This window comes from Rhizophagus irregularis, chromosome 4, assembly GCF_026210795.1.
Source record: "Rhizophagus irregularis chromosome 4, complete sequence".
NCBI classification, from domain to species: domain Eukaryota; kingdom Fungi; phylum Glomeromycota; class Glomeromycetes; order Glomerales; family Glomeraceae; genus Rhizophagus; species Rhizophagus irregularis.
In genome coordinates this window covers 598,401-623,100 of record NC_089432.1, presented here as the reverse complement: position 1 = coordinate 623,100, position 24,700 = coordinate 598,401, and the positions used below count along the sequence as shown (strand labels likewise).

The 24,700-nt window shown below is 26.2% G+C and overlaps 7 protein-coding genes across 7 annotated transcripts; 5 read left to right on the top strand and 2 right to left on the bottom strand.

The window, feature by feature from the left end:
* Window positions 1-530: 530 nt before the first annotated feature.
* Window positions 531-2,207, top strand: OCT59_023512 (uncharacterized protein; the record flags this gene model as incomplete). The annotated part of the gene is made up of 2 exons (XM_025331199.2): window positions 531-1,367; window positions 1,449-2,207. 2 exons carry the CDS (start codon window positions 531-533, stop codon window positions 2,205-2,207), a joined length of 1,596 nt encoding a protein of 531 aa, XP_025171239.1.
* A 1,661-nt stretch (window positions 2,208-3,868) lies between these two features.
* OCT59_023511 (uncharacterized protein) lies at window positions 3,869-5,686 on the bottom strand. Its single transcript, XM_025320471.2, has one exon. The coding sequence runs from the start codon at window positions 5,639-5,641 to the stop codon at window positions 4,094-4,096; it is 1,548 nt and encodes a 515-aa protein (XP_025171240.2). The 5' UTR covers window positions 5,642-5,686; the 3' UTR covers window positions 3,869-4,093.
* A 1,891-nt stretch (window positions 5,687-7,577) lies between these two features.
* Window positions 7,578-8,522, top strand: OCT59_023510 (uncharacterized protein; the record flags this gene model as incomplete). Its single annotated transcript, XM_066134744.1, has 1 exon — window positions 7,578-8,522. One exon carries the CDS (start codon window positions 7,578-7,580, stop codon window positions 8,520-8,522), a length of 945 nt encoding a protein of 314 aa, XP_065990837.1.
* A 446-nt stretch (window positions 8,523-8,968) lies between these two features.
* OCT59_023509 (uncharacterized protein) lies at window positions 8,969-10,301 on the top strand (the record flags this gene model as incomplete). The annotated part of the gene is made up of 1 exon (XM_066134743.1): window positions 8,969-10,301. The coding sequence occupies one exon, from the start codon at window positions 8,969-8,971 to the stop codon at window positions 9,965-9,967; it is 999 nt and encodes a 332-aa protein (XP_065990836.1). The 3' UTR covers window positions 9,968-10,301.
* Window positions 10,302-10,465: 164 nt separating this feature from the next.
* Window positions 10,466-11,380, top strand: OCT59_023508 (uncharacterized protein; the record flags this gene model as incomplete). Its single annotated transcript, XM_066134742.1, has 1 exon — window positions 10,466-11,380. One exon carries the CDS (start codon window positions 10,466-10,468, stop codon window positions 11,378-11,380), a length of 915 nt encoding a protein of 304 aa, XP_065990835.1.
* Window positions 11,381-14,664: 3,284 nt separating this feature from the next.
* OCT59_023507 (uncharacterized protein) lies at window positions 14,665-14,868 on the top strand (the record flags this gene model as incomplete). Its single annotated transcript, XM_066134741.1, has 1 exon — window positions 14,665-14,868. The coding sequence occupies one exon, from the start codon at window positions 14,665-14,667 to the stop codon at window positions 14,866-14,868; it is 204 nt and encodes a 67-aa protein (XP_065990834.1).
* A 6,890-nt stretch (window positions 14,869-21,758) lies between these two features.
* OCT59_023506 (uncharacterized protein) lies at window positions 21,759-23,915 on the bottom strand (the record flags this gene model as incomplete). Its single annotated transcript, XM_025323314.2, has 5 exons — window positions 21,759-22,938; window positions 23,016-23,093; window positions 23,184-23,311; window positions 23,403-23,464; window positions 23,537-23,915. 5 exons carry the CDS (start codon window positions 23,913-23,915, stop codon window positions 21,759-21,761), a joined length of 1,827 nt encoding a protein of 608 aa, XP_025171242.2.
* Window positions 23,916-24,700: the final 785 nt, after the last annotated feature.

Genomic DNA, 24,700 nt, shown 5'->3' with positions numbered 1-24,700 from the left:
AAAAAAAATAATACAATATAATAAATAATTAATTATATATTAAAATAAAAAAATTTTCCATTGAACAATTTAGAACGCCCTGTCAGGGACCAAGGCAACTTGCTAATAAAATACGTTACTAATTTAAAAAAAAAAGATTTTTTATCTTAGTCAACATAAACAAATCCTTTTATAAACCTAATAAAGTAATTATATTAATTATTATTAATTTAAAAAATTAGAGTTCTCTTTTGCTTTACGTTTACCGTTTACTTGTTATTCTATTAAAATTTTTCAGTGTAAATTTAAAGAGCATTTTTTCTTTCCCATGCGAAAATGTTGATCATTTGTAATACTTACACGAACCAATCATCCGGATGCAGACATGTCACAAATGTTGGTTATTGGTAAATTGCTAATTACTTGTTTACTACAGTATGTGGGGGCGCGCCAAGCAATAGGCACAGCATTCACTTTGACAACAAATACCTATGTAAATACTCCGTAAACTTTGATTCTTATTAAATTCTCTCTTGCAGTGGTAGGAATAAATGATTTTAAGGCATAAGGTCTCATTTAGCGAGAATGTTCGACATCAGTCGGTCAGAAAAAAACTAGCAGAAAAAATAAGCTGCTTTACTAATAGATATATAAATTTGTTCAAAAAAAATAAACCCAAGCCAATTAAAGATAAAACAGTTCCAAATCTAACGCAATATAATGATTATGATTATATAACGCAATATTATGATTATTATCCGCTACTATCAACATCAAGACTATTACAATCACCTAGTTCACAATATCCTCCTCCTTCAACATCATTTCATCTTCCACCAACAACTCGCCAAACATATACATGCATATCACCTTCTTCACCATTTCCTCTTCCACCAAGACCATGCCAAACATATACATGCAATCCACCTTCTTCAACACAACTTCCTCCACCACCACCGTGGGATAAGCGAGAGATAAATGATGAAAACTATCCACAATCACAAAAATTTTCATTAGGGTGGTGTATAGAATGCGGAAAGCCATTTAGCGGAATGAAATGGTGTCGTCCTTGTAATGCTGCTCATTTTTATAGTCAAACTTCAGAATGGACAAGCTGGCGACTAGGTTTAGATAATTTAATCATCAAAACACAAATTACTGCAAATAATGTTCATAGCTTTTTTGAATGGATTCCTTTCGAAAATTTTGATCAAGTTACATATTTGGCAAAAGGTGGATATAGTGTTGCTCATAAAGCTATATGGAAACAGGGTCCAATTACCTATTGGGATACTAATACTAATAACTGGGAACGCTTCGGTGGTCATGAAGTAGTATTAAAAGTAATAAAAGGATCTCAAAAAAATTTAGATGAATTTATTAATGAGGTAAATATTAGAATTAATTTACTTCTGGGGATTTTCTTATTCTTAATTAAATAGTAATTTTTTTATAATTTTGTCATATAGCTTTCAGCTCACCATAAATTTAGTAAAAAAATTGGGCATGTACTGCGTTGTTTTGGAGTTTCACGTTGGGAAGACACGGGAGATTTTATTGTTGTAACATCTTATGCTAAAGATGGAAATTTACGACAATACATTCGTAAAAAGGTTGGAAATTTTCCCTGGATTGAACGGTTAATTACGCTTAAAGACATTGCTAAGGGTCTAGAAATTATTCATAACTCTGGGTACGTTCATCGTGATTTACATACAGGTAATATTTTAAGACACGGAAGTTGGACAATGATAAGTGATCTTGGACTTACATGGAGTCAAGATTCTGTATCAACAGATGAACTATTTGGTGTATTAGAATATATGGCACCTGAAATTCTATCTGGTGGTCAATATTCTTCAGCGTCTGATATTTATAGTTTTGCAATGATCATGTATGAAATTGCAAGTGGAAAAATCCCATTTCACCATGAGGAAATCAATCCTAGTAACATTATTCAGGGATATCGATCCGAAATCACTTTTGCCACTCCTTTTATTTATACCGAACTTATGAAATCTTGTTGGGAATCTGACCCAAAAAAAAGACCATCTGCCAGCTTTCTAGTTAAAACTTTTGATGATTGGATTCATAGTAAAAGGGAGCAATTGGTTACAATCTATAATTCCTTCCAAGATGCTGAAGATGAGCGAAAGAATTCAATGACTGATTCAATTATTTATATTCCTACTATTGACCAAACTAGTCAATTAATCTCTATTAAATAACCAACAGATGGACCAACAGAAGGTTAATATAAGTCTATTTTGATGAATATTTGATAAGTTGAAGTTGCATTAGAATTTGATTCGTGATTTGAATAAAACGAAAAAATTTTAGTACTAAATAGATAAATATACTGTATATATATAATTCTACTACCATACAAAAATACGACATTGATCACCCGATCATGCGGACAACGGCGTAGTAACTAGTAAGCTTTTTTATTACCAAATGTAGAAATTTATAAAAAATAAATTTAAACCTAGTTGAAACGTTTCTAGAACTAGAATAACCATCACCATTGCCATCATCATCGTGATTATCATGATTTTTCGTATTATTTGATCATCTTTTCGCACGAATTTTTAATATTTTATATCAGATTTTTTTGGTATCGGGACATTTCGCCGAAAGCCATTTTACCGAAAAATAATCTCTGGCCTGAGTTATTTATAATTCTGCATAATGTTGGCCCTATTTTTCGGCGAAACGTTCTTTCGGCGAAATGTACCGTAACCGATTTTTTTAATATATATTATATACTTTTTTTTATCGTTAAAGTTAGAATTGCATATTTTATTATGTTTATACATAGAGCATTACAAAAAACAAAATACATAGAGGTGACGTCGGACAATGAAAACCTATAGCTAACTAGTCTATCTACAATAAATAAAAAAGAAAACTACGCTAAGGACACCAGACGCCATCAAAAAATGCATAAAATATATACTAAATACAAAATAAAAAAAACTAATACTATATAACCTCAACTAACACCACTTAGGCTTAAAGCTTATGGTGCACAATCCGGACCTCAACTAGTGTCTGATCGATTCCCGTTGCCAACTCCCCACCGGTACGCCCACATACTTCTCGTAATCTTCGCAGCCGACTTTTCCCAAGCCAGGTCACAAACTGAGGCCAAACCCGTGGTTGATTCACGTTCGAGCACCCGCCAAGGATGTTGACGATCCATTAATCTAAAAGTTAGACAACCTCAAGCAAATGAACCCAACAATAATCCAAGGTCCGAAGTGATGGAAATGTATAATCGATGACGTCGTGCGATAATTATTATATACTGAAAAATCATTTTTTTTTGAATCACCTTTTTACATGAATTCTCAATATTTTTGGATCGGATTTTTAAGAATGATAAAAATTGAATGTTTAAAAATATTCATATAATAGCTTTTAAAAAGAATTTGTTTCATTTTTTTATGATAAATAGATGTAAACCCTGCATGTTAAAATTTAATTTTTAAAAAAATGAATTGGTCGCAAAAATATTGAGGTATTACATCATCAATCGATTGTAGAAGGATGAAACAAAGCTAATTAGAATCACCATAATAAGATGCATTGAATGGTGATATTTTCGTATCTTTAACTTTAATATCAGATGTAAAATTATTAAGAGATTTATGGGAAAAACTCATTCGTATCGAAGCTAGAGCTATGAAAACACCAACATTCAATGCGTCTATATTTACTGGGTGACCAATTATTGTGGTTTTTAGTGCAATGTATCAATGAAAATATAAAAAAAAAAAATTTTTAATGTGAGGTATATATAAAATTTATTTAAAAGTTTAATGTTAAAAAAACTTGGTTTAAAAATACTAAAAAATCATGTAAAAAGTTGAAAAAAATAAAAATAACAAAAAAATACAATAGTAAAACGTAGAAAAAAAATATAATTTTTCAATATATAATATATATAAAAAAAACTATTGAACTTGACGAAAAAAAAAAATTTAACATAAAAATATTAATCAGACCGAAAAATCACATGACAATTATACAAATATAATGCTCCTTAATACTATATTAATACTATGTTAATACTATTATATATACTATTCATCCTTATTATAAGTTATAATTAATCAACAATCTTCATTAAATTATAAGGATATTCAGATGACTGTAACTTACATATATCTTGAACTCTAATATTATGTAACTTAAATTCATTCACTTCATCTTTAAAACTATACAAATCTTTTTTATAAATACCCTTGATAGCTAAATACTTGACTCTTTTTTCCTTCATAATAAATTCCTTTGTATAATGTAAAATATCATATCTACCCATTTGCATTATCAATAATTTATTAATAAAAATATCTCGAGAATTTTCTAAGAATACTTTAAAATCACTTTCTTTAATATCAAGAATCAAATTTAAGTATTCTAATTTAGAAGGGAGAACATGACCTAAATTTTGTAATATCATTGAACTACTTGAAATAATACCTGATGATTGTCTAACTTCCAAAATATTGATTGAAAGATAATTAAGATATTGCTTAATATTCTCAATTAATTTAAAAACTTGATAAGGATCCTGATTTTCAAGTTCAGTAAATTTAAGATACTTGATATTTTTACAATATTTTAAAATGATTTCCGACAATTGTTGCTTTAATGATAGATCATATCTAAAGGATTCCCCTCCATACGCAAGATTTTCTATATAACAACCAGATTTTTGTAATAATAAATGTATTGGTTTAATTTGTAATATAGCCATTGTCATAAATAAAGTTTTTAATTTAAAAGGTTTAGTTAAATTAATAATTTGTTGAATAAAATTATCATCAAAAAAAGAACAATTAACAATATGAACAGATTCTAAAACATTTAATCTTTCAAATATTTTAAAACTTAAAGATCTCAAATCAATACGATAGAATATAATTGTATTTAAGGTATTTGAACAATTAAAATCTTCTGATAAAAATAATGATTTATATAAATTTAAATTATTATCCCCAAATAAAATTTTTTTTAGATTTTGATGTGATTTGATTATTTGTAATGTACTATCTTTAATTAGAGTATTAGGATTTCTATCATTATATTTAATACAAAGTTTTAAATTTTTAATATTATGAATGAAATTTTGATTCTGTAAAATTAATTCAAAAATAATTTCATAAATTTTGGAATATTGAGAATTATATTCAAGTTCAAGAGTATGTAAATGTATTTCATTTTCAATAAATATTTTAAATAATGATATACATATATCAGAAATTCTTTTATAATCACTGACAGTTAATGATAATCCCTTTGTATTTCGAATCCACCTTATAACAGACATAACAATTTCATATATATCCATATGTTTTAAAAATCCATAATAATTGAAGAGGAGTGTGTTTGAAGGTAATGAATTTTTAATAATTTTATCTTTTTTTAATCCTGTTTTTAAATCATCATTTAAATATTGTGAGTAAATTTCAAAATATTTATAATTATCACGAAATGAGAAAGGATTTTCCCATAATATTGGAGTCGCTAAACGACACCAAAATCTGTTAACTAAAATGCATGAATGTAAAGTTGAAAAATCATTACGTAATAATTTTATAATTTCATAAGTTAATTCGGGAAAATTATCTGAAAATATTTTTGAACATGACATTTTAAACGAAGAGAAAAAAAATAAAGAGGGTAAATTGTGTGTATCAACATTTACTATTGTACCGAATAAAATTTAAATTTTATCCAATGTTTGTCACACAATTTGTGTCAATATTTGTGGCAATTAATTTTGTGTAATACCACATGATTATTTGTCAATCAGCGATTGTCCTTCACTTAATTCTGGTCAAAATTATAATTGGCCAGAGTTTTTAAATTTTTAATTTGAATGATGGTAAGAAGAAGTTAAAAGTTATTATTTAATTAATGGAAAATAATAATATAAAGATCTATTCTATTCACAAAATAAACATAACCTGTATAATGCTAAAACTAAGACGGAAAAGTGATGTAGAATAGAATATTATTACAACAACGAGGTTATATTACGGTTATAGACTTATTACTCCTAGAATACTATGGAATATCGTGATAAATGAGTACAGAATCCCTGATAGGCTGATATTATCATAATACTAAAGAATATCTCATTGATAGATACTTTGAAAAAAAAAACCGAAAAAAAAAATTTTGAAATCCCGTGAAAAAAAAATGAAATAAAGGAATGAAATAAAGTAAAAAATTTTTTCAGTTTAAAATTACCAAACCGAAAAAAAAAAGTTTAAAAAAAAATTGAAGTTTAAAAAAAATGGGCTAAAAAAAATGAAAAAGAATCAACGTTCTGTTGCGGCCGATGGTCAATCGTATCAAAACGTTTACTGATAAAAAAAATCAGATCATAATTTAACCGGAACTGGAACACTGGAACATACACATGACCCCAGTCGTATATCACGCGTCTCACGTTACACAATTCAATTATTAAACGTCAAGGAATCTTTTTAGTTATATAGATATGCATAATCTATTAGTAGTTAAAAGGGTTATTTCACAAATAAAGAATTATGGCTACGTAATAAAAACCTTTATAAATCTCAAGACTATATTGAATTTATAAAACATCCAAATAATAGGACCCAGTAATATATATATATAGAGGTCAGGTGGTGAAAAAAATTTTTTACTATGAGCTGTACGCATTTTTTCAGGGCCGGAATTATGATAATGTCAGTCGGTTACTATAATGGGAAATAAAATTCTGACTGGAATTATCAAAAATTATCTAAAAAAGGAAAGATTTTCATGATTTTTTTTAGTTCAAAATACGCAAACTCAAACCTGACCTTTTTATATATATTTCTGGGTCCTCAAATAATCTTCACTTACCATGTTGGTTGTATTTTTTTTATATAATCATACAATTCATTAATTTGTTCAATCTCTCATTGTTACTAATAGATCATCTTTCTAAGGATTACTCAACGTTTGAGTTAACGTTACCTGAAAATGTTATCACGAAAGTTTGTATATTTTTAAATTTACAATTAATAAAATAATTATAAAAATTCATTAGATTATAAATTATAAGCGTGTTAATTACATCTAAGTTATATTCATAAATATCCTATTATTATTTATTATAACTTGTACTTTAATAATAAAAAAAATTTTTTTTTTAATAAATGATTTACATGAACCCAAAAGACGTAAATCGCTGATCAAAATTAACAATGGAGTTACATTTTAAAGCGCGATCGACATTCTAATTGAAGCATCCAGTTAATGACTTAATGTATTAGAATTATTATTAATTTTTGTTTTTGAAATAAATTAGCCTTAAAACGATGCGTTTAAGTTAAGAATATATTGGATGCCATAATTTTTTCTAATAAATTAACAAATGACGTTTAAAGGATTATTTGCTGAAAATCCTATGATGATCGAAGTCGGCGCAGAAAATTGATCTGCAGTACTACAATAAATAAATATGTTGTGAAAAATTAAAATTTTTTTTTTTAACCTTAATTTAATTTTTATCGTCGTTCACAACGTTCTATAATACTAAAATTAACAAATATAACGAATTAAATTTTCAAATGTCATCTCATATATTTCAAAATTTTGATAAAATAAATGAAATAGAAATTGAACCTATGATTCAAAATATTCATGAAAATATATTTGAAGAAGATTTAAGTATAGTAGTTGATGATTTAGTAAATTTTTATTTTAAGGAAATAAATGAAGGAAAGGATAAAAATGAAAGAAAAAAACATGTTCTTGAGTATATTAATAGTCGTAATATGAATATGCAAGAAATTTGTAATTGGCTTTTAAATAATCAAAATGATTCAAATTCTATTTATTTACTTGGATATTTTAATTTTTATGGTATCGGAATAAACGTTAATAAGCAAAATGCATTTGAATTATATAAAAAAGCAGTAGAAATTGAGAATAATGCAGCTCAATTTGATCTTGCAAATATGTGTATGGACGGAATTGACATTGATAAAAATCATGATAAAGCATTTGAATTATCTGAAAAATTAGCAAAAAAAGAATATCCAGGTGGAATAAATCTGTTAGGATATTGTTATGATATGGGAATTGGAACTGACGTTAATACACAAAAGGCATTTAAATTATATAAAAAAGCAGCAAAATTAGGAAATTCACATGGCATAAATAATTTAGGATGTTGTTATGAAGGAGGAATTGGAACTAATGTTAATAAACAAAAGGCATTTGAATTATATCAAAAAGTTGTACTTTTAGGACATAAATCTGGAATGAATAACTTAGGATGTTGTTATGATAATGGAATTGGAACTGATGTTAATAAACAGAAAGCATTTGAATTATATCAAATGGCAGCAAATTTAGGAAATGATGTGGCTCAATATAATCTTGCTTTAATGTATGAAAATGGGGATGGAATTACAGAAAATTTGAATCAAGCAATATATTGGTATAATAAATCTGCTAAACAAGGGTACCTTGGCGCTCAGAATAAATTAAAAGAACTTTTAAATGAATAGATTATATGATATTTAAATTTATTTATTTTATTATAGAGTTTAATTTAATTATATCAAATGTATGAGTAATTACATTTACAATCAATCGAAATTTAATGAAACAATATAATGTTGTTTTTATTTTTTCAAATACACTTTTTCGTTATTTTGATAATTTTTGAATCAATTATTGAATTAACAACGCCTAATTTTTTTATTTTTTACATTTTTAACCTCTTAAATCCCTTTGGTGATTATCATTTCGTTTCTATTAATTTAGATTTTTCTTAATTTATAAATATTTGATTATTGGGATCTTAACTTAATAAATGATTTACATGTCTATGTGTATGTACACAGTGACGTAGAAAGCCGCGGAAAATGATCTGCGGTACTACAGTTATTATAAATAAATATGTTGTGACAAATTAAATATTTTTTGTCTTGTTTTTATTTTCAATTCTGAAATGTCTGATAATACTAAAATTTACAAATTAAACTCTAATTTATCAAGTGAAAAATTATCTCAAACTATTATTCAAAATTTTGATGAAATAAATAAAAAAGAAATTGAACCTTCAATTCAAAATATTCATGAAAATATATTTGAAGAAGATTTAAGTATTGTAATTGATGTTTTGACAAATTCTCATTTTAAAGAAGTAAATGAAGGAAAAGATTATAATGTAAGAAAGCAACATGTTCTTGATTATATTAATGATCATAGGATAAACTTACAAGAAATTTGTAATTGGCTTTTAATTAATCAGAATGATTCAAATTCTATTTATTTGCTTGGATATTTTAATTTTCATGGTATTGGAATGGTTACTAATAAGCTGAATGCATTTAAATTATACCACAAGGCAGCAGAATTAGAAAACAGTGCAGCTCAATTTGATCTTGCCAATATATATATAGATGGAATTGATATTAATAAAAATTATGATAAAGCACTCGAATTATCTAAAATATTAGCGAAAAAAGAATATCCAGGTGGAATAAATTTGTTAGGATATTGTTATGATATGGGAATTGGAACTGAAGTAGATACACAAAAGGCATTTGAATTATATGAAAAGGCGGCAAATTTAGGAAATTCAAGTGGATTAAATAACTTAGGATGTTGTTATGAAGGAGGAATTGGAACTTGTGTTGATAAACAAAAAGCATTTGAATTATACCAAAAAGCAGCAGATCTAGGAAATGCAAATGGAATAAATAGCTTAGGGTGTTGTTATGAAAAAGGAGTTGGAACTGAAGTTAATGTACAGAAAGCAATTGAGTTATTTAAAAAAGCAGCAAATTTGGAAAATGATGTAGCTCTATATAATCTTGGCTTAATGTATGAAACTGGCAATGGAATTACAAAAGATTTAAATCAAGCAATGTATTGGTATAAAAAATCTGCTGAACAAGGATATGGAAATGCTCAAAATAAATTGAATATGCTTTTAAATGTGTAGCAAAATTTTAATTTTTATATTTATATTTTATTATATTAACTTCATTATTTAGTCATTTTATAATATTTTTATATCATTGTTGAAATGAAATCAATGACGCCAAATATAGACTCAAAATACGAAATGTGTCATCAATTTTTCATTTATTACGCATATTTTCATCCTCGTTTATTTAAATCCCTCGGTGTTAATTATTTATTTTTCTTGTAAGTTATTTGTTTATTCTAATAGTCTAAAATTTTTTTTTATTCTCTTTAAAATCTGTTAAAATTTAATAATTGTAGCTTACAATATGATATTGAAAATTAAAGAAATAAATAAATGTTTATAAAAAAATTTTGCTTAAAAGAAAAAATGATTTGCATACGTAAGGATCGATGACGTAAGTGGTGGCTTAAAGAGTTGCAGAAAATTGATCTGCAGTATTACCATAAATAATATAAATGCATTGCTCGTCAAATTAAAATTTTTTTCCTTAATTTTTATTTATCATTTACAATGTCCAATAATAATAAAACTAATAAATGTTACAAATTAAACCCAAAATTACCAAGTAAACAGCAACTATATGAAGAATTATCACAAATTTTTATTCAAAATTTTGATAAAATAAATAAAAAGGAAATTGGTCCTACAATTCAAAATATTCATGAAAATATATTTGAAGAAGATTTAAGTATAGTAGTTGATGATTTGGTAAATTTTTATTTTAAAGAGGTAAATGAAGGAAAAGATAAAAATGAAAGAAAACAACATATTCTTGATTGTATTAATAATCTTAATATAACTTTACAAGAAATTTGCAATTGGCTTTTAAATAATCAAAATAATTCAAATTCTATTTATTTACTTGGATATTTTAATTGTCATGGAATTGGAATGAGTGTTAATAAACAAAATGCATTTGAATTATATCTAAAAGCAACGGAGTTAGAAAACAATTCAGCTCAATTTGACCTTGCTATTTTGTACATGGATAGAAATGATATTGATAATAATCTTGGTAAAACCTTTGAATTGTCTAAGGTGTTGGCAAAAAAAGAATATCCAGGTGGAATAAATCTGTTGGGATATTGTTATGATATTGGAATTGGAACTGACATTAATACACAGAAAGCATTTGAGTTATATCATATTGCGGCAGAATTGGGAAATTCACATGGAATAAATAATTTAGGATGTTGTTATGATAATGGAATTGGAACTGATGTTAATAAACAAAAAGCAATTGAATTATATCAAAAAGCAGCAAATTTAGGAAATGATATAGCTCAATATAATCTTGCTTTAATGTATGAATGTGGAGATGGAATTAATAAAGATGTTGATCAAGCAATTTTTTGGTATAAGAAATCTGCCGAACAAGGATATGAATATGCTCAAAATAAATTAAAAGCACTTTTAAAAGAATGATTTAGAGTCTAATATTCTATTATATAGTTCTTATTTTGAAGATAATATGAAATTATGTAATTAACAATAAATCTAAAATGTTTATATACCATATACCATTTATGATCCAGAAACTTGAAAATATCTTATTGAATTAATAACACCAATTATTATTAATATGGCATATATGTACTATACTTTCCAATTCACTTACTTGAAAAGTATTTTAGTGATAATTATGTATTTTTCTTGTAATTTTTTATTTGAAAATAAATTAGAATGTTAATTGTTAATTTAGGGAAATAAATAAATGAGCTATTACTGTATATTGAGTTTTCTTAATAAATAATTTGTAAAAAGGATACAACGCTTAGTAAGTCACAAAAAATTGATCTGTAGAAAACATTATAATGAATTGAACTTTAAACCTTATATCTTTCTTATGCGATCAATGTGACTTATTGAATAATTATGTGATTCCTCAATTCAAGTATTATATTTTATTACAGATCCTTCTTCCATATGTTTCAAAGCTATTATACCATTCCAGTAAATAGTTTTTGTATAAATTTGTACCAAATGGGCTCATCCATATATAATTGGCTCTATATTGGCTTAAATTTGGATTATTTTTTGCATAAATTTGAGCTAATTTCGAGCCAATGAGCCCGTTTGGTATAAATTTATACAAAAACTATTTACTGGAGCCATTATTATATTAACAGGTCCTTTTACTTGAACTTTGAACTTTTTACTTTATTAATAATACCATACTTATTAATGATATTCAAAAAAATTCAACCCTATCAAATTACTTCCACCTGCTCTTCCAATGAACTATGATTGAACCTCTTGTTAGCAATAATATTGTGTGCAAATAATACTAAAAAATTATTTAGCTCATCTGCCAATGGTTATGATTTTCTTGAGACTATGTTTTTTTTCCTGTTAATTGTCAAGCTTAATTCCTATAAAAAAAACCTAGAAAAATGATCATTTATCAGAGTTTTTTCCAACATTTTTTTATAGGGTTGTCTAATAAACTAGTATTTTACTTTATAAAAATCTTAATTGTACTGCAATATTCGATGGCATTTCCCTTTAAGAAATTACCGGACTCATAAAATACATATTTTCATTATATATTTTACATTAGTTGATCAAGTATATTTGTTTTTGAATTACTATCATAAAGAATTATTATTTTATTATACCTAAAATTTGATTTTTGCAAATTCAATATACTCTTACTGAAATTTGATTTGCAACAACAAACCTTTCACATGACTCAAATTAACACAGCAATAACTTTGAGAACAGCCATAATGAACTCATTGGGCTGTGCTACCAGCTTCATTTTCAGACTGAATAACTTGATTATAACTTTGAGAACAGCCTCACCAGGGCTGTGCTGCCAGCTTTATTTTAGACTGTATAACTTGATTTAATTTTCTCAACTTATTTTTAATACATATGATAACAATCATTTTAGAAAATATTATTTTAGTTCCAAGCCATAATAGGCATTCTATAGAAGATTTCTTCTTACAAAAAGCCACATATAGAACAAAAATCAAAGCCATAACTAAATATTTAAGCCACCCTTATTGTTATATATCTTGGCAATTTTTTTATTTTGCTCATAAATTAAATTTCTTCTCTCACATTTCCTTAAAAATAAAAAAAATATTATATTTATAAATAACAAATTAAATATCAATCACACTCACATTTGGCTAACCAGCAAATTTACCAGACATCAACTATTTTCTCAACCATGTATAAGCTCACAAATAATAACCAATAAGAATAAGGAATGACAAAATGTACTATAGCTGTAATGATTATACACTAACTGATTGTCTGGAGATAGAGTAAATAATCAAGACTAGTGATGCCTGCCTAAACTCTTTTTGCCAAAAATTTTAGTTTCATCACCAACTAGTTTCAGTTTCATCATTGACTAAACTATATAATAATAATTTTTAATTTAATTTTAATTATATAAAATTATAGTTTTATTATAAAAATATATAATTTTAAGTAATTATTTATAATTAAAAATTCAAGGAAATTTATGAAAAATTCAAGGAAATTTATGAAAAATTTATAGAAATACCATGAAATATTGATTTCAACTTTTAATTTTAAATGTTTAAACTATTTCAATTTCATCAAATGACTAAATATTTCAGTTTCGCCCAGCATCTCTAATTAAGACTATTTTTTTACTGACCATAAAGATATTAGAGATTAAAAGAAGAAATTTACATTTCCAAACAGCCACAAAAGCTCAATTTGTGATCTTTTGGTGGTACTTCTACATTCATCCTTAATGAAATTATTATTTTAAATTTCATTTAAATTCATTTAAACCAAATTCCTTGAAATTTCTAAATATTTAAAAAAAAATTAAAAAAAAAAGAAATTAGATTGAAATACTTGTTTAACATTACATACTCATTTTTCCTACAAAACATAGGACAAATAAAGATCTAATCAAATCAAAGAAATTTTGGGTGTGAATATTAGATGATTTGGCGAAAATGTATCTAGGTGCTTTTAGTTCTATAGGCTATCCATTGGATTCTTTTGCAATGAACTTTGGGACTTTATGTCATATTAGGTCAGCAAAAGAATTTTGGTCTAGTTGGATTTAAAGTTAAAGACAAGAACTTTAAAACAAATATTAATTATTATTTATAAATACTAAAAGTTAATGATGATAATAATCATTATAGAAGAGAGGTTAACATATTGTATTTCTTTTATTATCAAAAAAAAAAAAATGAAGGAAATTAAAGAAACCTTAAATTACTAAGAATTTTTGAAAGAAATTAATTTATCAAAATTTTTTGAAAATTATGAATTAATAAGTAGTTCAAATTCATAACTCACTTCTATTACTTGAAAGTTTTTTTAAAAAAAGTAATCAAGATATTTATTCATAAAAATATTACTAGAATTATTACTGAATATTGATATATAATTATTTATAATCTTGGTAAACAATTATTAAAAAAGAATTTAACAATTTCTTTGCCTTAATTAAAGAACTATAAATCACAAAGAATTTTTAAAAGGGTGGAACAGATGGTGAGTGTTCACTTACTTCTATTACTTAAAAATTTATATCATGTGTAGAAAAAGCAATAATGAAAATAATGAAAATATTGAAAGATTATTTGCATCTTTAGGATGGATTATTGGAAAGGTGTACAAATTTAAATATTCAAATGACTAAGATGAAGACAAAAATATATCAGGCCAAATGCTTTAATTTTAGATAAAAGAGAAAATCCAAAATGTTTACAATTTTTCCTCTAATTCGAACTTTGCTTGCCAGAATTGATGATGAAGCATATTTTACATTATATGATTATTATTTTAATTTACAAGTTTGTGATTTGCCATTAGAATCATATACATGTGAAATGTATTATAATGATGTAAGGATTTCAAATAACAATTATTTAGATATCGCTTATGAAGAAGTAATTTTTAGATAATTAATATCCTATCATGAAAAAAAGATAATGCAAGATTATTTTTAGGTTAATAGCATATTTCAAAAGATGAGTAGTGCTTTAATAACAATATTTTCTGGATATGGTATTTTTAACTTAGCTGCAAATCTTGGATTCTCATACTAAAATAAATTGGAAAAGTTATTGATTACCAAGCTACTTATTATGTATTAGAGTTAATTGGAATAGCTGTTGGCATAGTAATATGAAATACTTGTATCAAAAAGGTAAAACTATAGATAATATTGAATATGAATATGATAATAATAAATAATATGTTAAAAGTATAGTACTATGATTTTGTTGGGTTATTAGTTTAGCTAAGGATTATAATATGCAATTTAAAAATTTGTTGGCATTTTCTCCACTTTTTCCAGTTGCTGGAAAAGTAATTATGCAAGATTTGTAACCATTTCTTATCATATGCTATTGATGATCAAAATTTACAAAAATCATTTATGTTTATGCCAATTTTTGGAAAAGGAAGTAACCAGTACGGGCAGTACCTTATGATGCCACTATGCGTAGCAACTGATTATACTACATATTTAAGCTTTCTGGAGTTGCCAAAATTGCCTGGACATTCAAACAACATCAACCAAAATTTGGCAGTTGAGTTTAAAAAGACCTTTGTTGAACAACATTTGGAAGTGGCAGATAAAGTAAGAAAGAAAGTCAAGGTCTAAACAAGAACTCTGTACTGAATTTAGAGCTTTGCAAATAAACATTACATCAAATTTTTCAAGAGCTTCATCAAAACCAAAATAATGACCAGGTCAAGTAGTTACCAGTTTCTGGTATTCTTTCTAATTTTTAATGTTTCCATTTTTATGAGCAGTTGTGAAAAATATTTGATAATTGATGTGACTATTCTTTCATAAAAATATATGTAGGAATTGTATGGATAGTGAAAATTTAAAAAAACAAATATCATCTATACAAGCTGAAAGAGATTATCTTACAATGCTATTATCAGAATATATAGGTGATATAGCTTTAATTAGAGAAGAATAAACTGTAAAATCAAGATTCTTTATGGAAGCTTGCCAACAATTTAGAAAATGCACTTAATTTACCAAATTCTATAACCCATGAATTATTTAAAAATACAAAAGAAATGAATAATAAAGGTTTTCAATATTAATTTTCTTATTATAATCATGGTATTGATCAGCTGTAAGACAAGATGTTTATAAATTAAGACATGAATTGTTAAAGGTCATTGTGCACATAATATAGTATCATATAAATCACAAAATTCACAGATAAAAAATATAATGTTAGAAAAGAAAAGTAAAAGTAGTAAAAGTAGATGATAATAATAATAATTGTACTATGAAATAATTTCTGACAATAATATAGCAACTATAATCGAAGCACACACCACAAAAAATCAAGATGTGCTTAAGGAATCGCTACAGAAAAATCAAGAAGTGCTTAAGGAATTGCTACAGCAATGTTTAGCAATATCGGTAAACAATCTTAATAACAAAACAATTCCTAATATAACGAAAAATTCTAATCTAAACTGGCAAATAATATACCTATAATTACAAACATTACAACTATCTATCATATATATACTTTTTGTGTCTATTGCATCTGCAAAGAAAAAATGATTGTTTGATTATGATCACAAGCACAACCATCATTAAAAAAAAGTAAGGATATTAATGTATTAAATAAATTTGTATTCACCATCTTTCATAATCTTTAATTGTATCAGTTGTTACATGACACCAATAAGAGGTAGCCATTATTTCTAATGGTATCTTGCAAAAAAGCACAGCTATTTCTTGAGTTGATGATAATAAGAATACATTTCAAATATATAAGTTTTACAATTGTATGACATTAATATATGAAACAGACATTGATTTAAATGATGAATCTGAAGTAACATCATCACTTAAGGAAGAAAATGTAATTCATTTAGTAACATGAAAACAAGTATTTACGACCTCAACTGAAAGTAATAATGAAGTTGCGAAAATAGCTGAAAGAATTTTTAAGCAGATGAAATATAATAATGAAGTTGCAACATATAATGAGACATTAAATGAAAGAATTATTGAGCAACAAAGTATTGGAGAAAAAGATAAGGGAATGGAGTGGATATTTATTAGTTACAGAAAATTTTTAACAGCACAAGTTGGTCTTTATTACAAGTAATGTACATCTTCTTATTGATAAGGAAGATATTTTTATAATATAACAAACTGTACTACTTTATGGAAAGACTTTAGGCATGCAGAATTAACAGAAAGTGAACATACTTTACAAATACAAGTAAAACCCATATTTATCTAAGGATCAATTTACTCCATTTACTATAAATTTAACTCACCTATCAAATGGATGATTCAAGAATGCATTAACAAAAGGAAGGAAAGTTTAACAGTTCATATATAGTACAATAGAAGTGTTTTTTTTTTGCAAAAGATCAATTGTACTGTGAACTTTTGGAATTTCAGTTTAATATCAGCAAAAATAAAATCAAATAATAGTATTATAGTTCCATGAATAAAAACTGATTCACATAATGAAGGATCTTCAAATCTGTTATAGAATAAAGAATTGCTCTCATACAAAAGAATTCAACAACACAAACAACATAACCATCATCACTAATGGTACCAATCAAAAATAAACATGAAACAAATATAACTAAAATAGCAGATATTTCAAGATTTTTGCATTGTTTTAAAAAAAAAAAAGTTATTGTAAAATTTAGGTTAATAATGTTACAAATATATGTTATAAATCACCTGACCAAAATAGAAAGTGGAACTAAAGAATATTCTTCCTTAGAACAAATAGCATCATCTTCTTTCTCTCACCCAAAAATGATCTAAGGTGCAGCAGCCACAGCCACAGAATAAAGAGAAGGCTAAAGAGCAATCACAAGTGCATATATTAGTAAATGTAAATGTGATCAATCCATAGGTATAGGAAGGTGATCTCAATAATCAATCAGTTGCACATCTACATCAAAGCCCATTTGTACACCAACTTCATTAGATATAACACAGATGGAATCAAAGATAAAAAGGGCAAGATCACTAGATTAACCATGAACAACAATGTAATTCATGAGATGCAAAAAGGTCAAGTGCATACAATTTTGATTTATGACATACCAACAGCCTGGCTACATGATGATATTCTGAATAAATTATCAGAATGGGGCCAAGTCCCTGAAATTTCATTTAAGTCACAATGCAAATATCAGTTCATTTGGGCAAAAATGATATTAAAGCCACTTGTGGACATGACATGGACTTTGTCCCAGCGTGTTCACTACTAAGGTGACTATGTTTCCTTTAGTTAATCCTATTACAAAAGTTGAGTATGTCAGTTATCTGTTATACATTAAATTTTTATTGTGCTTATTAGGATGGATATAGGGTTTTAAACATCACTAGGTGTAATGTATTAAACTTTTTCTAATAAAAGTAAAATAACAGTAAAGAACAAATAACATCACGACCACTTCCTATGTCATAAACAAACCTAAATTATGTGAACAGTTATTATATAAGTAATAAGAATAATAAAACAATTGGGTATTTTTAAAAAAAAGTATTTTATTTGACTATACATTTACAACTAATTATATTTTGAAGCCCACAAATAGGCGGCCATAGCAGTATAGGTCTAGTTTAGAATTAAAAAATATTGGTCTAATAATAGTTTTCATAGAAAAATTTAGAATTTAAGTTTTAATAAATAGATACAACTTTATATTTTAATTAATATAACATGTAAAAATTTATCCTTCTTTCTTGTTACATTTTCCATTCCAATTTTTTTTTTTATAATTATGATACTGATGAAATTAAAGGAAATAATTAATTAACATTTACAGTGTGTAATGAAAAAATTGCCATGACAATTTTTAATAATTATAGAAGATAGTTCAGTGAACAGAAATTTCAAAAGGATATTTTCTATTAATATTTTTTTCATTAACATTTCATGTCAATTTTTATTATGTACTAAAATTTTATACATTTTTCTAAAAAATAATTTTGTTCCTCAATTAGGTTTCAAATGTTAGTTATAATCATTTTTTATGGTAAAGAAAAGTGACATGCTTTTAATATGATTACATAAAATGAATAAAATGACCAGTTTATTATATTACAATAAAGGTGTATGTTCCATTAAAAAAAACATACCATTATCGCGCATATTATAGTGAAATCACTAGTTAGGTGGTTAATTAATTATATCCAATAACATGAAGAAGAATACTTGCTTCTTGATATATTTTTTTTTGCTAAATGTATATTACCAATATATTTATTATAAGGTATTATAGGGAGAAAATGCAAATAGACGAGGTTTTTTTTTGCAAATACATTTAATAGAATGGTGATAAGTCAATAAATATATATATAAAGCATAGAACAAAGTATTTTGATGTTTATAAAAATATTATTTTCAAACGGCAACTTTTTTGTTACAACAATGTAAATCTTAAGAACTAACTAGTTATAAAAGGGGCGTATTCAATCACGTACCTTAATTGGTCACTATAAATAGCCAGACATTATAATTGGCTTATGATCACGTGAACGAACTTGGCTTTAGACGCGTATCAGTCGTATCACTAAACCAATTATTAATCCAAAATATATCATTTTTGGAATCAGAAAATAAAAATAGTTGTTATTGACTATTTGACCTATTTATTTAACGTGCATTATAATGGCCTAATGAAACCTTTTGATTATAGTAAATTTCTTTTTTGGTGATTAAATTTGGATTCAACAATAAAAAAATAAAAGCGAAAAAAATATCAATTTCAGTAATTTTTTCTCTTAACAACGAAATGGGCGACGTAAAGTAAGTTTTATGAAATTTTTTTAATACTTAAAACTTTATTATCAATTTTAATCGTTTGTTAGGAAAAACCGAAAAAAACATGATATAGATAATGATTCAATGCCGCTTATCAGTGCTGCTCCTATTGGTGATGGGGATGATGACCTTTTTCATTGGGAAGCTGCAATTATTGGTCCTGTAAGCAAATATTGCTTTCTTCATTACTAATTATTATTTTTTTCTTTTTATACCAGATTTTAACTTTAATTTTACATTTTGATTGGATAGCCTAACTCTCCGTATTTGGGTGGTGTATTTTTTCTTGATATTCATTTCCCCATAGGTTATCCATTGAAACCGCCAACGGTGTATATTTTATATAAATGTGTTCATTTGTGTTGTGTGTATATTTTTGATCGTAAGAACTTATTCTCAGTCTCTCATATATCCCAAGATAATCTTTAAAACAAAAGTTTATTATCCAAGTATCAACAGTGATGGATGTATAGGTCTAGACCGCCTAGGTCCTCTATGGTCACCAGTATTAACACTAATTGTTAATAAAATTGTTATAATAATTCTTTAAGGCAAAAGTTATCAATTAAAAAATATAATAATTTCTCTCCAAGTGTTATTATCAATTTGTTCATTGCTGACTGATCCAAATCCAGTCGCGTATTATTTATGCTAATATTCAACATAAAAAAATAATAATATGTTGATATTTTTATCCCAAATTAAAAAAAAAACTTTATTCCTCCTCAAATGAAATTTTTTAATTATTAGAAATTACGTTTGACTCCGAAATTGCTTACATATATAAAACTGATCGCTCTCGTTATGAAGATATTGCGTGAGAATGGATATGCAAATACGCTAGTGATTATAATTAATTTAGTGTATCTTTTTGAATATTTTATATTTTTTTTTATAAATTTAATTATGGTAATAAAACCAAATATGAAATAGTTGTCCCAAAAATAAATGCATGAAACAGCAGCAGTCGAAACATGTTAATATTATTACTCATTATTATTAGTAATGTCATGTTTTCATGTGTTGTTCTGAGAACTATTTTTGAATATGGGTTGAAATTTAACTTCTCACGTAAATTGATACTCCTCTTAATGCATTAAATGTATTGGGATGCAATTATTCAGTGCTACGCTTGACTTTGGCAGGGATTGAAGTGTAGTTCGCACCATCACCCTTATTGAACATTCTTTTTTAATATATAACCTCTTATAGATTCACAACATGGTGCTGAATGTGTAGAATATGTAGATATTTCAAAGTTTCAATAATTGATTTTTGAGTTTAACTTTCGGAATTATTTTTCAGTCTTTCACTTTTATAATTTTACAGTATCACCTCATTTCAGAAGTTTTAAGAGTTTTATTTATATTTTGTATTCTTTAGTTACTTCTTATAATTTAAGACATTGAGTTCCTATTACCAAAAACTTTTATCGTTATTTATTACTTATAGCGATATTTAAATTATTTGAAAATTATTAAATTTAAGATCACTTATTTTTGGTTTCGAAAATTTAATTCTGGCCTAATTTATAATTCTGGCCAGAATTAATAAGTCACATGCAGCCGTTAGTTATGCAGCTGCGCCGTGAAAATCAAATGATTATTAAACTTCACGAGTATATCAATAATTTGTTACGCATAAAGAAGTAGTGGCAAATCGCACAATATTGTTATACTGTCCGCAGTTAATAATGGCGAGTTAATGGAAAAAATTGTCCTACTCATTTAATCGCTTAACTAGTTTTTAACGAAAATATTATAAAATTATAAGAATTTTAAACGAATTTTATTATTTTAAAATGATAGTTATCTCATATATTACTATGCAGTAGTGATACATTGAAAGTTTCAGTTGTTATCTAATGAAAAAAATAAAATGCGAGAAAAATTTTTTTGTGAAATCAAAGAAAAAAAAAAACAGTGTACTAAAATTATTATTATTAATTATTATTATTACTGATTTATTTTATCTAAAAAGTTTTTAAAATATCTATTGACTAATTTTTAATCGTAACTTCTAATTTCATTAATTACAATTGAATTTAACATTTTTCGAGTTGTCCTCTTTTGAAGATCATGTTCTAAGCATAAAGCAACAACATCCTCCGGTATAGTTTCTTTTTTCAAAGTATCTTGAAGTTCTATAATTCCCAAAACCATACCAAGTTCGACGTGCCATTCAATATGACAATGGAAAGCCCAAACACCAGGATTATCAGTGATGAAACGAATAACCACAAAACCATTTCCAGGAATAGTTAAAGTATCACGAACGACAGGATTTCTCTTGTTATATTTACTTTTATCATGGACTTCACCTTTTTCACCAACATACATTATAGCGAATACATGACCATGCATGTGGAATGGATGATCGGCACCGTTATTGTTTTTTACGTAAATTTCTGCAATACCACCATTGTGATTAAAAATCACAGAATTCTGTTCTTTTGGTAAATCTTTAGCATCGATATCTCTTGTAATTTTATTGACCGTTGGATCATTCATTTGAGGTACGAATGAAGAGTTATTAATTAAAGCTTTTAATCTTTGATTCTTATCCCTTCCGAACGTAATAGTAATATTGACAAAATCAGTAACATGACCATCATATTTAGTGATAGGTTTAATAGGGTTTAAATGTTTTTTGTCAAGATCACGACAAGGAGTAAAATCATCATCGAATTCTTTCGAATTTGGTTTATTTATTGCACCTTCATAATGAAGTATACCAAGACCATTCCAATCGATAGCGGAATTAAAATTAATTGTTGCATTATTAATTGGAGTACATCTTTTATCGAGAGTTCCACGAATAAAATAGTTTCCAACTGGTTGGTTAGCATCAACAATTACGGAATAACGTTGACCGACGGCAACGGGTAATTTTTTAATTATGGTTGGTTTAAGATATATTCCATCCGCTTCTATAACCTTAAGTTTATGTTGATCAATAGAGAAGACGAAAACACCATCTGCCGAGGAATTGATTATACGGAAACGATATTTTTTATTCTTTTTAACATTATATACGGCTAATGGTTGATTAGATTTACATTTGGATCCAGGGGGAGCTGCGGTACAGTTATATCTACCAAGACCGGATATAAGTGGAGAATCTGGAATAGGGCGAAGACCACTATAACCTGGAGCGTCCTGAAGTGGTAAGAGAACACCAGTTGTACTATAATAAAGAAATAATTTTTTTAAGAAAAATATATATAACAAATTTTGAAATTCATTATAAGAAAAAATATTTACTTATGATGCCAATCTGATAACACGACAAGGTATTCAAAATCGTATTGATTTAAATATGGATCATCTGGGTCGTGAACACTTTTTTTTGATCGAGTTAAAAATATAAATTATTAGCAATAAGTATATATGTATAATTCATTTTTTAATAAAAAAAAAATCAAAATTTACACAAGTGATCCACGTAAACCATCAACGTATTGGGCAAAAAAATGAGAGTGATACCAGTAGGTACCATGTTGATCGGTTGTACTAAAATTATAGACTAAAGAAACATCGTTTGGAATTGGACATTGAGTCTAATTACGAACGGGATTATTTTTTGATTATTAAAGAAAATCCGAAAAAAAAAAGAAAAAGAAAACTATGATATAAAAATTGTCTACTTACTTGTCCTGGAACTCCGTCGTACCAATTTGTACCATGTTGAAACATACCATGCCAGTGAATAGCTAAAAATAATTGAATTGTGAATATGTCAATAAGTATTAATATAAACAATTATAAATTATAAACAAACATACTTGCTGGATCATCAAAATTGTTTGTAACATTTAAAACAAGTCTATCTCCTTTATTTGCTTGAATGAGTGGACCAGGATGTTGACCGTTTACACTCCAAACAGGTCTTTCAAAACCATCAGGTGACATTTTAACTTTTTTCAATGTCAATTGATAATAACGAGTTACAGGTTTATTAGTGAAAGAAAGATGTGTAATGGGTTTAAAATAATCGGTTTTAATAAATTTGTATGGTTCATTAAGATTTTGAATTTCATTAGTATAATCTTTCAAATGAAGACTATCCCCACTAACGGTTTGAACGCTTGTTTCGATTGCTACTGATCCAATCACAAATAATAAGATAAAGAGGATTAAAATCCTCTTAATATTAAATTTCATTTTTAATAAATTGAAATTTATTATTAATTGTACCTTAAAATTAAAAGGTGAGAAAACATAAAAGAAGAGAATTCTTGAAGCCTTTTATACAAAAATCGAGGACAATTTTTTCTTTAAGCACCTCCTTTCAGTTTATTTACTTCATTCGACATTTTACTACATTATGAACGTGAATTAAATTTGTTTACCCCCATATTAATATGCTTCTTGACGTTATGCTACATTACGAACATAACGCAATTATTATTTTAACAAACAAAGACTTTATCGTGTCATCTAATTTAAATAATTAACTCCCTATTTCTTTTTTCATTGACTAAATCGTTCAATTTACTAAAAATAACAGAATTGTGGCTTTGTATGATTTTTGCGATTTGTCCTCGTATTTGTTAAAAAAGTTCAAGGGTAAAAATAAATAAATATGCGAAGAGAATATTTTCTATTAAAATAGTAGTACAACAAGCTAATCTTAATTTATATAATTATAATTATCCCGGATCAAATATCTTACTAATTGTGCATAAAATGATCATCAATTTAATCCTCTTCGGTAATAGTACATTTAATAAACGAATAAAGTTCTTATTGCTAATTAAGGGACCATTTTTAATTTTTAACTTTATTTATCAAATATCATAGAATATTCAATTAGTTGAAATAGTGCCAAGAATTAAGAATAAAGATACTATAATCGGATCCCTAAATCGATAAAAATCATTATATCATAAATTTATTTTAGTAGTTAGAATCATTGTTATTTCATTCTTTTCTCTTTTTCTAAAAAA

Excerpts from the sequence above, each read along its gene's own strand:
- OCT59_023511 (XM_025320471.2), bottom strand. The coding sequence starts at position 5,641 with ATGTCATGTTCAAAAATATTTTCAGATAATTTTCCCGAATTAACTTAT.